The 16,969-nt window shown below is 42.3% G+C and overlaps 1 protein-coding gene across 3 annotated transcripts in view; it reads right to left on the reverse strand.

Annotated features, from left to right (window-relative positions):
• Nucleotides 1-1,250: 1,250 nt before the first annotated feature.
• GSK3B (glycogen synthase kinase 3 beta) overlaps nucleotides 1,251-16,969 on the reverse strand; it is a 152,668-nt gene continuing 136,949 nt past the window's right edge. For 2 of the 3 annotated variants that reach the window (XM_026065463.1, XM_026065464.1), the window contains 3 exons: nucleotides 16,758-16,944; nucleotides 10,489-10,587; nucleotides 1,251-2,672 (listed from right to left, as the gene is read on the reverse strand). In XM_026065463.1, the coding sequence (XP_025921248.1) occupies nucleotides 2,605-2,672; nucleotides 10,489-10,587; nucleotides 16,758-16,944 (354 nt within the window). In that variant the 3' untranslated portion in view covers nucleotides 1,251-2,604. The remainder of the gene's footprint in view (nucleotides 2,673-10,488; nucleotides 10,588-16,757; nucleotides 16,945-16,969) is intronic. The other variant, XM_026065465.1, reaches the window with a different exon arrangement.

Below are 16,969 nucleotides of genomic sequence, written 5' to 3' on the forward strand. Positions count from 1 at the left end.
ACACACACACAAGACACACAGACGCCTGCACATCCACAAAATCAGAGAGAAAAAGCTCTTAACTCTCCTCCACCAGTCTTAAATTAAAAGGTAAAGAGAAAAAAGCCACATTTCCTAGAACAAGCAGCATTTTTTTTTCTTTATTGTTATTATCATTATTATTTTTAAAGACTTGGTAATTTACTGCCTCCAAATAAGAACATCTACGGTCAATGCTTCAGCAGTTTCGCCTGTAAAGCAGATCCATACCCCGCCACTGTCCTACTGTTTGAGCCTCCCGCATCTGTTTGGATCACCGGGTCAGTCGAGCCCCGTGACTTACCTGGCAGGACACTAGCTGGCTGAGCTCTCTCCTTAAGGGGCTTCTCAGCCCTTTTTACTGTGTTGAGTATCTGGATTTTGAAAGCCGTCAGTTTTTAAACGTAGGTGTGTGTTTTCCTTTATAATCGGCCAGAACCGAACTACAGTTGCTTTAAAACCTTTCCTTTTGTCCAACAGCAGGTTGGTGAGGGGTATAAGTAAGGGTTTAGGAGTTTCACGCTAGGGGTTCGCTCGCCTCTTGACACAGCTCTTCCCTCCCCAAAATGCACTGTTTATCTGGCAGGATGGAGAGGGCAAGGCTTTTATCCGCTCCAGGGCTGCTAAGAGACAGTTTCAAAATCCCACACGAACGGGGTAAGCTGTACAAGAGGAAACATACTGAGCTCATGAACAAAACCCCTGCTGCCCTGCAGTGGCTGCGTTTGCTCAAGCTGCTACTGCTGGCTCCTCCTGGGCTGCGCAAAGGCCTGTACATGTCAAAAAAACAACTGATTGCCTTAAAGCTCCACAGGTCAAATAATAGCTCATAAGCACCAAGGCGACTAGAGTTTCTCTGAAAGAGTATAAGGCCCAAGTGGACACTGACCTCAAGTATACGACAAGATCAGGTCTCAAAAGGCTATTTCTCTATCGCAGTCGCATCCTATCCCTCACCTGACCCTTTCCCAAGGAATATTGCTTTAACTTCGGAAACACAGACTTTGATTCTTACACCACTCACCGCTACAGGGAAAAACCTCAAACCCTAAACAGATGGACTAGAACAAGCATTCATCTCATGCTTCAATCAGACTGTTTTGAGATTGTAGACAAAATAAAAATAAAAAAGCAATATTGTATCTATGTTTACAGGTATATATTTATATAATATATATACGCACACACTCATATATAGCCAGCTTTCCTACAAGTCAGCAGGTACAAATTACTGTTGATAGCACTCTGATGTGTATTTTATTAATATTCTACCAATGTAAAAACATAATGGCAACTGTGACACGCATCAATAAATAGAGATCAAAAAAGCAGGAGGTTAAAAAAGATGAAATTAAATACAGATTCTAGCTTTGGATTTAAAATCAGAACTATCATAGACTGTGGCATTCTGCAAGTTAAAACTGCAGTTAAAAAAAATTACAAAAGAAACCAGTAGACTGTTACAGTTCACATTATAAACCCTGGTGTCCTTTTCCTGTATGCATCTTGGGAAAGGGAAGCCTGTTCAAACTGGGAAACTGGAAAAATGCTTTCACAGTGGCCACTTTCCCAAAAGTCCCTCACTGTCCCCAGCTGGGCACCCGCCCCCTCGGACGATTTTGTTCGTCCGCTCCTCACTGCCGAAGAACAGAGCCGACGGCCACCTCCTCCTGCCATTTTGGGCTCCTCCGCAGGCCCCTGACTTGAGGGGCAGGAGCTCGGGCAAAGCAAACGAGCTGCTCCTGTAACGCTACCACTCGCCTTCATGCATGCGTGTGTATTATATTATATAGAGCCCACTTGATAGACTTTTCCCATAATGAAGCTGCAAGTTTCTTCATTGCTAGCACTGATCTTTTGGAAAATGAAGTCTTCCACTAGCAGTTCAAGCCTTAGACACACAGTAAATCCTCCCTCCCACCCCAGGCAACCTATTTTCCTACCATGTCACCCTCTGCCCTTACTGAGCCAGGACAGTTCTTCAGACATCCTAGGATATGGATTCACTTACAAGGAACGCTGAGCTCTGTCGAATGACCCCTGCTAAGCTCCCGACCAAATTCAAGCTGTGCACTACATCAAAGTCTGAAACTTCACTTAAAAAGAAAATAAAAAAAGAGGTTAAAAAAAAAGAACTTCAGCAGAGAATGAGGTTTGGGGGTGGGGTTTTTTTTTGTTTTGCTTTTTTTTCTTCCTTCTTTCAGTTGTGGAGGGGGCATGAGGCAAGAGTCCTGGTTCTGAAGTACACGACAGCAAACTTCCAACACGAAGAGATTGTCGAGGGGAGAGACATTGGTATGTTGTATTGCTCCGCTTTCCCTCCTCCCCCCACCTAGTCCCCTGCCCCGGACACCCTGCAGAGTGAGAATACAATGAAACTGGTTTGTATTTATAGCTATTTTACAAGGTTAAATAAGAACAACAATAATAATAATAAAAAATTGAACACTAAAATGAACAGGTTGGTTGGTTTGTTGGTTTTTTTTTTCCCTCTTTTTAATTTTCTTTCCAAATGTGACCAGTGTTGCTGAGCAAGACTCAAATTACTGGTGATTTTTCCTGTGCAGCTGGCTGCTTGGTACCGGTTCAGGTGGAGTTGGAGGCTGATGCTGTAGCTACACTATTGGTCTGAACTCGTTCTCCTGCATTAACATCTGCAAATGACAGGCAAGAGGAAGGGAGAAAACCAGTATTACCTCCAAAATACAGACATTTGGAACAACAGCAATGACATTTTCTAGGCAAGGAAACCCACAACCCTCACCAACGTGCTTATTTGGTTACAGTGTTTTCCCGATTTCAAGGGGTGCAGACAGAACGAGTCAGTCTGGGGAGAGGGTGGGAAGATGATCTTTAAGCAGGACCAAGGTGCTGTGAAAAGCCAATTTCAAAGGCTGAGGGCTGCAGGCCAGCACGCTAACACCCAGCTGGAACTGAGCAGATTTTGAACCCAAAATGCGCACATAGCAGTGTGCCAGGGGGAGCCCATTATACATGCCAGTAACTCTAATTTCAGGACAAGGTACAAAAGCATCACTAAAGCTAATACATAAATATCCATGGCCACTACAAGGTTTCACATCGGTGCTGAAGTTTTATACTGTCAGGCCATCATGTAAGAGAGCCATCTGTTAGTTGTGCGAACGGGCAGAGACAAGGAGAGCAACAAGCCTGCTTCCCCAGCAGAAACAGCTTGTGTGTTAATGTGCAATTCATGCACTTGCCTCAGAAAATGTCTTTCAAGGCTACTACTTTATTCTGTGCTGCTCAACCAAAGTTGGATCTGCCACCCCCTGACCTGCTGAAGCAGATTACTGTCGAGGCCTGAAGCCAGTAATGAGGTTTACAAAAGCGTACAACATCGCTAGAGGATCAGTTCTCTGTAGCAAATAATCTCAAACACCTTCTCTTTTCCGAGAGAGACAGTGCTCTGCAGAGAAGGAATTCACAGGAGCAAGGGCATGTGTCAAAGCACAGTCCAAGAAAACACACACAGATTTCGCAAAGAGATACCGACAGGAAATTCACTGCCGTGTGTTCTCATATGCCACACAAGGGAAAAGCAGACTTGCTTCAGTTTGTGACAAAGAGTTAATTAACCCAGGAGAGTCTTCATACTAACATGCAAAGGCCCTTCAGAGAGTCTCAGATGTTTAGTTACTAAGTATTCAAGAACACTCCAGCAAAATGAGGCAGGCTTGCAATAAGGCTGGGAGTAAAGTAAGAGCCAAGCTGTTAATGAACATATTAACATACTGAGAAAAATAGAACAATACGATGGCCAATTAACCCTATGCATTTGTTATTTTCCCTAAAAATCTTTCTTTCTTAACATTAGAAGAATTGGTGGGGAAAAAAGGCACTGATTTTATCAGGAACCATCCTATACAGTATCCCATTAACACAATCACAAAAAGGAAAGCAGATGAAAGGTTAAAGATATGAAATACTCAACATAACAAATGCTGGAGTGGGAAAAGACACTATGTGAGGTTTTCTACAAGAGATCATCACACATTTTTCCTGCTCAAGTAAGGTTAACTGCAAAGCTATCAACACTGCAACAGTAAAAGAAAAAAGAAAGAAAAAAGAAAAAAAAAAAGACTATCTCAATAAAAAGAGGGTGGACTGGGCAAACTGCGCTCTAAAGATACAGGAAAAAGGACTCACAGAAAGAAGGAGATTTCCTGACATCAAGCTGAAGGACAGTATGACTAACATAAATAATAGCCTGGACAAATTAAAACTGCATGGTGGTGGGGGTGCAGTAAGACTTCTCCAGCACAGAAGAGCTTGCTAAGCAACGCAGCTGGGCAATGCTCTACATTCACCTGTTAAGGAAACCCCTTTCCTCTCCAGCCATGTTGAACTGACCAACTTTGGAAGCACAGCCAGGAGCAAGAGGCAATGAAATAAATGGAGAAGCTAGAAATAGGCAGCACTGGATGAGCAATAAATTAAGTAACATACACAGAGAACAAAAAAAGCAAACAAACAGAAAAAAGGAAATCAAACAAACAGCAGCATCCAGGACTAAAAGGGACAAGTGGGAAGAGAGGATGATGCCTACTTGAAAAGGAAATGCCACGAGCAGCGTGTGGGAGGAAAGGGAAATTCTCCTGTGCGCAGAGGATGCCAGATGACTATTCTGGGAAAGAGTTTCCCAATCCCTTCCCCCCGCCCCCATCCCCAAATAATTTCAACTCTCCCCCCCAACAAATACCACAACAAAAACAGCTCATGCAGTTAAGGCACTAGCAGTACCAATGTGATTTGGAAAGCCAGCCTTGCACAGGAGAGACAGACTCTCCTACATGGGAAGTTGCTCTGAAGGAGCTACTCCCAAATCACACATGCATGCAGACCAAAGATCACAGAAACCCCAAGTGGCACGGCCAGACAGCTAATAGTTTCCACACTTGAAACTCTCACTCTGCCTGTTTCAGATCAATTTTCAGGTAAGGATAAACACTAACTAGTGAATGCAACATCTGCATGCCTGATGCAGATGGTCCAGTCAGAGCCTGTACAGTTGGCAGAGAATTTCTTTGTGCATGTAAGAAAGTGCTTGTATTCCATTTGCTGAAATGAAATGTGCCTTTTCATGATCTATTCTTGAAGACAGCAGAGGCTGAAATCATTATCATCACATTGCTATTACGCAGAGAAAAAACAAAAAAAAAAAGGGGGGGGGAGGGAGAAACTACCTCATGTAACCTATGCTCCTTTTCTATTATTGCTCTAATAGGAGAGCTCCTGAGAAATATATACTCCATATGATAAGAAAGGAATTAAACAAGGTGACACAGCCCAAACCCATTTACATGGGGCTTTCACAACAATATATGGAAGTCCACTCAAGCTGGGACAGAGCATGGAGTTTGCTCAAGGCTGTACTGGCTCAGAACCTGCAAGAAAATGCAATTTTTCCCATTCCAGCTTTTTCTCTGCCTCCCCATCTATGGGGCATTTGGGGGAAAAAAAAGCTTGTTCCAATGTTTCTTTGCCTACGTGCTGGAAAAAGAGTGCAACTGGAATACCACAGTCTCTGGACATTCGGTTACTCCTTCCCACCATGAGAAACTGGCACTTGGGCACAAAAGAAGAAAATCTAGGCCTTCAGCAGATGTTGCTAAAACATCTGCTTTGCTAAGCAATTGCCTGTGCTCCTGTGGAAGTGGCGTTTGGGAGTGAAGCCTCCCAGCTGACACGGAGCTGCCTGCTATGGGATAGATGCCTGCAACAGACTGCAGCCCACAGCCTGCGGCTTGAGCTTAATCTGATTCATTGCTGTGAACTGCCCACCTGACACCTCTGCACGCATGGGGAGAGAAACCACATCGGGGTTTAAGCATAAGTCATTGCTAAAACACTTTCAAAGGGAGAGGTAAATCAATGGGAAGTCGTCTCTCCTCGCTGTAGGATCTCCCTCTTTCAGTTCAGCTTCTCCCCTCAAGGAACACCTCTGCCTTCCTGCAGGGTACCTGGCACTCCTTCGAAACCCCCTGGAAATGAAAGAGGCTTTTGTTTGGAGAAAGACAGATGTCAACTCGGCCTAAGAAAGCCTGTTACTGCTAACGAGGGCAACAGCTTCTATTGCCGACGGACTGCACTGCTCATCTTCAAAGAAACATGGAGAACCAAACTACCGGTCTGAGGGTCCTCACAGGACAACTGAGGACACAAGTGGAAGGGGAAAAGCCCACTCTTCCTATCATGTCTCTGGCTGTAGAAATCCAGGCCTCAAGTGCAAAACTGGTAAGCCAGAAATGCCCAAGTTTTATTCCTATGACTGCCACTGACTCATCTCTGTGCTGAGCTTGCAGAAGCACAAGCAAAGTGCTTGCCCCTCTCTCCTGGATAAGGAATTAAAGTCTTTCAAAATTCTTTCAATGGGAATACCATATATACACTAAGCCTTATTTTACAGAGTACTGGTGTCTTTTTATCTGCCACATGTTGGCAGGTAACACTAGCTCTAATCTGAGCTGTTTTGTTGCTGAAAGTTCAGGCACACAACCTCATTTGAGATTTGCAGGGATCAACACAGCAGGACGTGTAAGAAAATGACCCCAGCGTCCCTGCCAGCATGACTCCCCTGCAGATGGCAACTACACTTTTCCCATCCTAACACTGACCAGCAGACAGGTAACTACTGCTGCTGGCTGATCTAGGAAGAAAAACATGTAGTCATACACACAGACAGGCATTCAACACTGTGTGCATGCTCCCACCTCACATGCTGTGGCTGCATGGCGATGAAACCCTTCTCCTCCAGCTAGATCAAGTCAGCATCTGCGTGAATAAAGCTGCACTGGCATTTTTATCAATGGCCAGGATAATTCACAGAATGCTATCACACCATTGCAAGCATGAGCTCATAATTCCCCTCTTGCTTTTCTTTCACTTTGTTTTAAACATGCCACTATGTCACAGAGAATTTCTTGGTTTTGGTCGAATTTACTAACTCTAGTGCAGCAAGGCTTCACACTCCCACTGCAAAGCCAGCTTCCTTTAGTGCAGCGAGTTCCATCTTTATGCCTCAAGAGGCAATTTACAACAAACATTTTTTAACACTCAAAAATTAAATGCAGTAATTCCCCTGCACATAACATCAGGATCCCAGGATGAACATTGCACTGAGCTATTGAAATCACCACTGTACATCTATCAGTTAATAACTATAATCTGTTTTGGATAACTTTTAAACACTGTAATTTTGGCTTGAACGGAGGTATTTCTGTGAGTTTTAAAAGGGAGCCATGTAACCTTGTGCTATTAAAATAACTCCTTGGAAGGAGTGATCAACAGGCAAAGTGCAGGTGAAGCAGTCATACGAAAAATGCAATTTGCAGAGATATCACCATTTAAGTAATGCATGAAACACATTCACAAAAACAAAGAGAATAATCTCCTCTAGTGTAGACTGCGCCAATCCAGAAACTAAGCTGGGTTAAATCAGGATAAAAATTAGATGCTGACTATGATTACAATTATATCCATAATACCATCTCTATATTGGATATATTCATGGACTCAATAAAAGCTGGAAAAACTGGAAAAGAAAAGCTGATTGTGAATCCACAGAACTAAGTTGAACCTGGCACCGATACGCAACCTTTCTGTTTTTTAATGCATTATGCACAGAAGGGGCCAGTATTATTATAGAGGCCTTTTTATAAAGGGAAAGAAAACGAAAAGAAACTCTCTCTTAAAAGGTACAAAGAAAAAAAGCTGTGCAGATCTGCACCATGTTATATGTTCATTAGCATATGGGCTGGTATTGCTGGCTTGATGAAACCTGGTCTGTTTAAGTAGCATGTTGAAAAGCCAGTCTCTCCATCTCAACACTGCTGCTAACTCTCTCAACAAACACTTTTGCTAGACTTAGGACAAACAGATATTATTTTTCTGGTTATTCTCTACTCCTGACCCAGCTTTGTATATAGAAAAAGGTACATGATAAGTAGCAGTGTTTTATACCTTCTCACAAAGCTGAAATCCTGATATTGCTGCGCAGCAATATGACAGCTATGAAAACTGAGTAAATGACCATAGGCAGGTAAAAAAGGCCTAGCTGGACCATCTGCAGTGATGGAGCAGCACGCTTCAGTTCAAGTGCCTGTGCCTCGAGCTTACGGAGCAGGTCGACTGTTTTGAACACAGCAGCAGACACATGAACTTCGGTATCACTTCTATTTGCTAGGGGGAGACAAAAGTAACACGCTACTGAAGTGGATTATAGTTTTGCCCTTTTAATTGCCTTGAGATCTATATTTTGCGGTGTCATCACCACCAGAAAAGCAATTTCTGAACTTGTACTGCTTATTCACAAGAGCAAACATTTTGCAGAAAAGCATCCTGTCTATCAGCATGCCCTGGGTTAGGTGGCAGTGTTACTCCCATGCTCCTTTAAGAGTTATTTAAGATGTAGGATTTTATTGGGATGGGCAGGGGGTAGGGGAAGACGGGATCCACTCTAAGAAATTCTGTTGCCAAGTGTAGCATCAGCATGCAAAGCAAAACAGATTAACATAATCTCATACAGGATATAATCCTAAAATCGTAACTCTGATGAAATTCCCACTGCCTGCCGTGAGAACCCCAAGCGCCTAAGAAACTACAAAGGAACAGCTCTAAAGTCAGCAAAACAGCTGTGCTGCAGAAACCCAAAGTTGCAAGCTGTCCAACACTGAGCTTAATTTCACAATTGCTTTCCAAGTTGCAAGGATTTTTTTTGTTTTTGAACTAGGAATAAGAGGTCCTATCCCAACTCAGCAATACAGTGGCTGCTAACAGACAGATTAAAAATGTTGACATCAATAAGGCTTTTTTTTAATATTGTTTATATGAAGGATTTAGCCTAATGTGTTTTTCCTTCACGAACTCTTGGAAGGTGCTGGGTGAAAAGAGACTTTCTCTCTTAACCCAATTCATTCCTCAAGACTGTTGCACCTGGGAAAAGAAAACTCCTCAGAAAGACACAAAAAGGACATTAACTGAAACAGTATTTTTCAGAGGACTTAAAAAAATTTCCATGCTTTTATTTTGTAGTTCTTCAATCATTTTTACTACTTTTATCTGTTTTTTCCTCCTCACTCCTGTTGTTGAGCAACAGATGTACATAAAAGGGAAACAGAGAACATGACTATTTGCAAAATGCTGCCAAGCGTTCGAAACAAACACACTAAGTTTTAAAATACCAAATTCGCTTTTCTCCTAAATTCAAAGCACATAAATTGCACAGGCTACATCTTTTATCTGTTGGTACTACTTTTTCAGACAGAAGCTGTTTGTGTCCGTCTGACCCGGACTACCAAAATGTTTCTGCAAACCCAGTGTATAGCAGTGGTTAGAGGCTAGAACGAGCACATCAAAATCCAGGTTACTGTTTGACAGATCAACCTGTAAATGCTTTCCTGCCTGTTTCAAGAATGCCTTTACAACAGGGTTTCTCCTCAGTCAGCTGTCTTACACTGACTAAGCACCCTGCGCCTCCAAAGGGGGTCACAGCCCTTTGCAAACAGGATTGATGTGCGTACAAGATATGGATGCAACCCCACCCATTTTAGTTTGCCTTTGGTTGCCCGAGCCCTGAGACAGCCTGCTGGCGTGCTGACTCAGGGCTGACTCAGAGCAAGAGTGCCACGTACTACCGACCCACCTCTGCCACATCCTGCAGCACCTGGGATTTTCTTTGGGAGTCTCCCAGCTGATATTGCTCAGTTTTTAAGCTCTCATTAGAAACCTAACACAGCCTGGTGTGGCTATTGGCCAACAGTGAGCTTTTAAAAGGTTTCTGACAGAAATGCAAGAGAGAGACAGAAGAAAGTCGCTCAGTGCTGGACAAAAACCAAAAGCATCTACCTCGTGCTCAAAGGTGACACGAGAAAGGCAGTAGGAAGCAACTGCAACTACACAGATGAGGTAGTGAGCACACTAACAGTGAACTCCCTGACAACACTTTTGTAAGTGCTAATGCCTTGCACGCTGGGAAAAAAAAAATCCCTCTGTCCACACTCCACAGAGGCTATGCTTACTGATACAGCTATTTCTTTTCTTCCGAGGCATCACAAACTCACTCAGGCTTAATAAAGTCAGTATTTACCTCAGACTGTCTGAGAGCTTAGAAATTACATGCAAACCAATTCACAAGGATCGCTAAAAAAGAGGCAAGGTTATTTTTTTTATAGTGGAAGTCTGAGTGAGACAGACTGACAAACGCAACATCAGAACATGTATTCTAAATGACCTGGGCTAGGATTTGCGTTAGTGCAGCGCAAGTGGCCGCAGCTAATCTAACAAGTGTATGAGAAGGCTGGGATGAACCCTTCCTTTCTTGCTTCCCCTTCACCCCAAGGGTCTCCGTGACTCAGAGGCTGGTAAGAGAGGGGACGTGACTGGAAAGGGAGCGAGGGAGAAGAGGGAGGGAGGAGGCAGGCAGGCAGGCAGGCGGGGGCACATTCTCACCTGAGGCTGCTGTAGCGTTTGTAGGGGTGGAAGCGGCTGCTTGATTCCGGGCATGAGCAGGGATGAGGATCGAAGCCAGAGATGGGTTACTTGACAGTTCTGGAGGGGAGGGGGAACAAACAGAGTTAGCTCATCGTTCATCAAGAACCCTGCATGCAGGTTTAACTCCTCGGGTTTCCTCAGTAACTGTAACCTTGGACGAAACACATGCCCGCGGAGCCAAAGGTCACATTACGTTTTCTTTGCCTATAAGCAAGAGGAAACCACGGTGATATTTGGCAAGGAAGTCTCCAGAGCAAAACTGTCAAAACTACAAGTAATGATTCATGGGAATTATTTCCTAGGGAAAGAAAGTGGCTTGGGAGCTAGCAAAGAACCGATCGAGCCTGTTCCTTGGAAACAGCCTGAAAAAAAAATGCTATTTCCTTCTGAGAATCAGGATTCCCTTTGCAAACCCATTTGCAATCAGCCTAAAGGAGAAAGCTGATAACGGTGGTGCAACTTCAGATACTGGTTCAGCAAGCAGGCAGCTGCCACAGTTGCTCCAAGAGCTTCAGGGATTCAGTTCTTTGGCCCACTCAAGCTCCACTTTTCAAGGACCCAGGAGCCCAAGCCCAATCTCAGGGTGGTCTCCTTGAGGCCAAGGAGAGATGATATCTCCTTTAAAAGCACAGGGAAAGGCAAAGAGAGTTGGTTTGCTGGGTAATTTAAACAGACAACAAAATAACACAGCCATTCTTTCTGAAGACATTAGCTGAAGAAAAAAAAGTAATGTCTTTTAGGCTCCAAATATAGCTTCAGCATGTATCAGAATGAGAAACAGGCATCTTTACCACAAGCGCGGGAGGATTAAGAACTTGATACATAATGGGGCAAAGCTGGCTAGGCCAACAAATGACAATCTTTTGGCACTTTTTCAAGAGTGCCTAGTGCCTCCCAGCAGGTGGGACAGAGCCATGACAAGCCAGGTCCTGCTCATTGCAGGAACAGGAGCAACTGTCTCTTGAGAAAGCAACATCCAGTGAAAAGGATGTAAATGGCCAACTTGGGGAAGGAGGAGACTGACAACTTTTGGAGCTCCAGAGGTCATCTGGAGGAGACATGAAAACAGACACGTTTTAATATAAGACCTCCAGATAGAAAGGGCTGTGCAGAAACCAATCCAAACCATGTCATGGGTGCAGTAAGGTGGTTTTGTACGTAGTCCTCACTAATTACTTGGATTCATTTTTAAAAGCCTATTGCCTTTCTTTAACACAAGCTTTAAATTTAGGGCCTAAAAGCATCAGTTGTCTATTTGGTGATTTTTTTCTCCTTAAAGTTAACTTTAGAAGTATCAAGAAGAACTGCTGAGAAGGCAAGATGGGGAAGGCTCTCACCTGCTTACAAGTCCCTTATTAATACATATTTTGAGACTGTATTTCAGCACTTATGAATACAAGTTCCACTCTAGAACCAAACAGAAGTTACTACAATACCAGCAACCTATTGAACCGGTCCTGTAACAACACTACATTCACATCTAACCACATTTAGTCCTTCCAGAAAACTTCAATACTCAGCATTTGTACAAATGCTAGTCCTCAAATTTGTAACACAAACAAACACAGACTCCATTTTACAGAAAAATAAACTGAAGTAGTATGTCCCCTCCAGAGTCAAAGCTGAGTACCAGTGATAAACCTGTATTTTAATGCCGGTTCTATCTTGGCTATTAGCTGCTCTGTACCAGAAAATGTTGCTCCTTTAGTATTATCTCCAAAGCTATTTCTCAAATCTGTTACAGGGAATCTGCTGCTTACCTCATTCTTTCCTACAGTTTATTATCCACACACAATCTTTTCTGCTCATCCCTGGCAGTAATATGAGACCGCTGCCCAAAGAAGAGCAGAGCTAGAATGTCGAGGAAAGAAAATAACATTTGCTACCTTTTGGTGCTAAGCTATATACTGACTGCATCACTGTAGCCAGATTCCCAGGGTCAGAGAAGCACCTGCTCTGACAGAACAGTGTTGTTGCAATGATACTTTGATCCCGTTATGAATCTTCCCATACTTTCATACAATATTGTCAGAGTATCTCCTTTCACAGTACCAGTCTGGCATATATACAGGGTTTTTTGTTGTTTTTAAGGCAAGCGCAAGTGTTTCTCTGAAGCTACCATAAAGAACGTGCATAGAGACTAGAAGGCTGACATTGTTCACTTCTTCAGAAAGGTCACACTGTCTTTCTTGGTACGAAGTTCCTTAAATTCAGTAAGCTCTGAATGTCTTGATGCTTCCTTTAGAGGAACAGATCAATTTGGACAAGAAATAACCAAAACAAATTGAGCTCTTTTGGCTGAAGTTAATAAGAGCTTTGCTTTAAAACTTGTTTCAATTTTTCGTTCTTCCATATCTTTGTGGCTATCACATCTGGGAGGATCACACGCTTCAATACTGAGGAAAAGGCCTGATCTCTGGTATCTGCAGACTGCTTGAAGTATTGGGCACCACTGTTCTCTATGATTTTCAACCCAATATTTGAACAAACTGCTGAGCTGTAGCCTGCTTATCTAAATCAAACTTAAAATTCAGGGTTGTGCTAATACAACCAATATTGCCTTTACCGCAGTATCTTCTTGCAGCATTTCAGACAATGTTTTTAATACTATGATGAGAACACAGCAGTCATCCCAAGTCATTTATTAGAGTCCACTCCCATTCACGTCAGCTGGGAGAACAACTTTGGCTTTCTCCTGACCCAGTCATGACATTTGCAGCCAGTTTACATCTCCAGTAAGGAACAGGAATCAAACACTGCAGTTTTACCAGGACACCAGGTTATCTTCACTTCATTCCCCCAAAGCAATACAATATTTTCTGTTGAGAAAGAGTTCAGTGCTCATTTTCAGTACCATTATGTTAGATATTTCAATAATCCCAGAATCCACTGGAAAAATTAGTTTTGTATCATGTTTGCTTTGGCAAAATAATCAGCTTTCCATGAAACTGAAGTTATTCCAGCAGTTTCTCCTCAAACTAGAAGAGTGCTGGAATCAGCACAAACTTCATACTTTTCATTTCTTGCCCCCCTCCACTTGCTCTAAGCAGAAATATTCTGTTAAAAAGAGCTGGATGGCACTCAAATGGTCACACTAAGGATTTCTGTCAGACTGAAAAAGGTTCGAAATGAAAGTTTTATAATTAAAAAAAAAAACATATATACAAGTCACCCTTATGCTTTACTGATTAAAAAAACACACTAGCTAAAAGGTGTTTGCCACCAAACAGCACAGTATCCAATTCTAAATGCTGAATCACAGAAGAATTTTACAGTCACTAATGGCTAATGTAGTACAACAGTGACATTTTGGGGTCCAGCACAATCACTGACCTGTTATAAGAGGTTTAGTAAATGGCAGTCATTTCACAGATTGTTTGAAAATTTAGCTTCTAAGGGAAAATTGCTTTCTGTTCAGCTGTGCTGCAGCTAAAAGTCACTAAAATGCAGCATTCTGGCTACTAGAGATACCTACTTGGGGGAAAAAAATTTTTTTTTTCAAACCCCAGTCAGCACATAAAGTTGGTTTAAATATTAAGAGAAACTTACAGGCAAGAATAAGAATGACCAGATATAGCTATCTTCAACAAATCTCATCTCTACAATAAAGCAAGCATCTATATGCCCCAGGACTACTACTGGCAGTCAGTCAAAAAAGCATGATCTTTATCTTGTGTATATTCTTGTTGCTTTTTTCTAGGATCTGTCTGAACGGCACCACTGCCCACATCAGCAGGTTTGGCATGACACTTAGGTTATTTTCGAAAACTAGTCCAATACATTAATGACCAGATTTCTGTTGTTGTTTCTAACAGTTTTGCCTTCAAGCCTTCTGCAGCTACCTTGTACTTCATGGGTTTCAGAAAACTGGATATAGCCAAATAAAATACTTCAAATTTTCATATTGCCTGATAAAAACAAATGCCATTCAAAACAGAAGGGCACCTTTCATTACTTCCCAAATTACCACAGATGATGTTATTGCCACATCTGATTTCCAGTGACCTGATCTATTTCCCAGTTGTGATTTCTGCTCTGGACTGGCAAGTTCAACAGGGATCTGTGAAATCAGGCTAAAATGCTAGGGCTTCCCAATAGTCACAGAAGGACAGGAAGGTCCTTGTATATCTTGAGGGCATAATCAGGACTGCTGCCCACACGAGACTTACCACTACACATTTACTGATCACAAAGGTGTTAAAATCATTGAGCTGAGCACTTAATTCTTTTTTTATTTGTTTGTTTTTAAAAACTCTGGTTAGTTTTTTGAGTTTGGCTGCTGACCTGCAACAGAGCTTATTTCAAAATGCGTTAATGACCAGCCTCTGTCCTGCTTTCCCTTTTTAGGTACTAAAACTGACCCCTGCCAATAACAGAAACCTCCTTGAATTTTAAGGAACTTCCTCCACCAGAACCAATTGCTCTTGCCATCCCCATAAATCATTGTGCAAGGGGAGAGCACATCAGCCCTCTAGGCGGATGTGTGAAGACAACACTTCACTGAGGGTTGAAGGATGACAAATTAGGAGCCACAAATTTGCCTGAGGATTAGGGTAGCTTACCCAGCAGCTACCACACTGCCTTGAGAAATCGGAGACGCATTCCTGATAAATACATATCTATTTTCCTCAATAAAGTTTTAAAAGAACTCACTGTAGAGCTTTCAAGCCTTTTTTAAAAAAAACTTGCTTTCATGTAGTAGATGGGCCTCATGCTAACAGAATTAAAAAATAATTAATAATAAATACGTTTAAAAAGAACAGGGAATGAAGCTATATTAACATATTGGGATCAAAACTATCTTTGCTACTGGAGGTGGCCTTAGAATGGGGAAAAAAAGGCAATTCCTGAATATTATAATATGATAGGATCCTTAATCTAACTGCTAAATTCATACCACCAGATGTAGGAACCAGCACAGGGGACAGTAACCTGAAAGCACAGGCTGTTTTCACAATGCTATCAACACCTGTGCAACACTGGGAGACACTGTTGACACTGTTTTGCTGGTCTGTTAAAAACACTAACTGCTCCAATGCTTTCTCCCCTCAAGTGGGAGAAGGCCCCATGTGCGCCTTACTAAAACTACTTGCAACCCCCCCCCCCAAAACAAAACAAACAAAAAAGACTTTTCAAGGTGTGTATTCCCTGGAAATGTTAAAACATATATTAATGTATATTTGCTTCCACCAAGACAGTGATTCAAAACAAGTTAAAAAATTCATGCTTGGGCAGTTTAAATACTACTTTGTATAGAAACATCTTAGCTACAGTTACTTCTGCAGTTACTATTATTAAAGAAAAGGGCTCCATACGTTCAAGGACAGTGTTCTGTTTCACGTCTTGGCAGATGGGCAATGCATGTACTAAAGAGTCTGAAAAATTAAACTGAAGCTAACTGAACCAAAAGGTGTTTTAGACTTCCAACAGCAAATGCACATATATCTATCCTCACACAAAAGGTGAGGACTGGGAGCCAATCACTTAAAGTGCTGTAAAACTAATTACTAGCAAATTTGTACACCATACTTCTTGCATCCTCTATCGTGGCAGGCAAAATTGTTCTACGGGGATATCAGCTTTATATTTCTGACTTCTGTGAAAGAATACACGAATGGTTTTAAAATTTGGTACTGGTTTGGCTTCAAATAAAGAAGTTGTTTATTATTTTTACAGTTTCTAAATTACTGAGTCAATATAATGCCAGATGAACTGTGCAGCACATAAAATCTGGACACTGAGGTCTCTGTAATTTATCATACTTTCAGAACGAAAATGGACAGCAACACTACAAACTTCTCTGCCAAAGCCGGTATGCATTTCTCCTTGCTATGGTGTTTCAGCTATGAAGGTGCAGGATCATCTTTAAAATGATAATCGAATCCCCACGATCCACTGACTGTGGTATTTCACACAAAACCATCAACTGTCTTGCAAACACTAAACTGCAAACATAAACTCTTTGTGCAATCAGACAGTAACAACCTTCAGTAACCTAGACTAAAATCAAATCAAAGGCACTACGTATCTGAAAATCCCATAGCTCATTTCTCCAAGTTGCCCTTCCTGTCTCTTTTTGAACCGGATGGCTGATATCACAACTGTTTAATATCCTTAGTCCTGCTTGGAGATTTTTACTTTTGAGGGAGTGACACCTGCATTACAAGGAACATTCATTATCACAGTGCTTCTTCCCAAAGAAGGGATCCTCAACGCTCACAGACTACCTTGAGTGGTGAAATTGAAGAGTGGAGGTTTGTCTCGCCCATTTGGTAACTTGACGTTTGGGTCCCGTAGTTCATCGAAGAAAGAGTGTGCACACGCCTCCAGGGGAGTCAGGCGGGCAGTGGGGGTGTACTCCAACAGACGGCTGCATAGCGCAATTGCTTCTGGTGGAGTGCGGGGCCGGAAGACCTAAAAAACAAGCAAGGAGAAACAG

Source organism: Apteryx rowi, unplaced genomic scaffold (genome assembly GCF_003343035.1).
Source record: "Apteryx rowi isolate R43461 unplaced genomic scaffold, aptRow1 scaffold_228, whole genome shotgun sequence".
Classification (NCBI taxonomy): domain Eukaryota; kingdom Metazoa; phylum Chordata; class Aves; order Apterygiformes; family Apterygidae; genus Apteryx; species Apteryx rowi.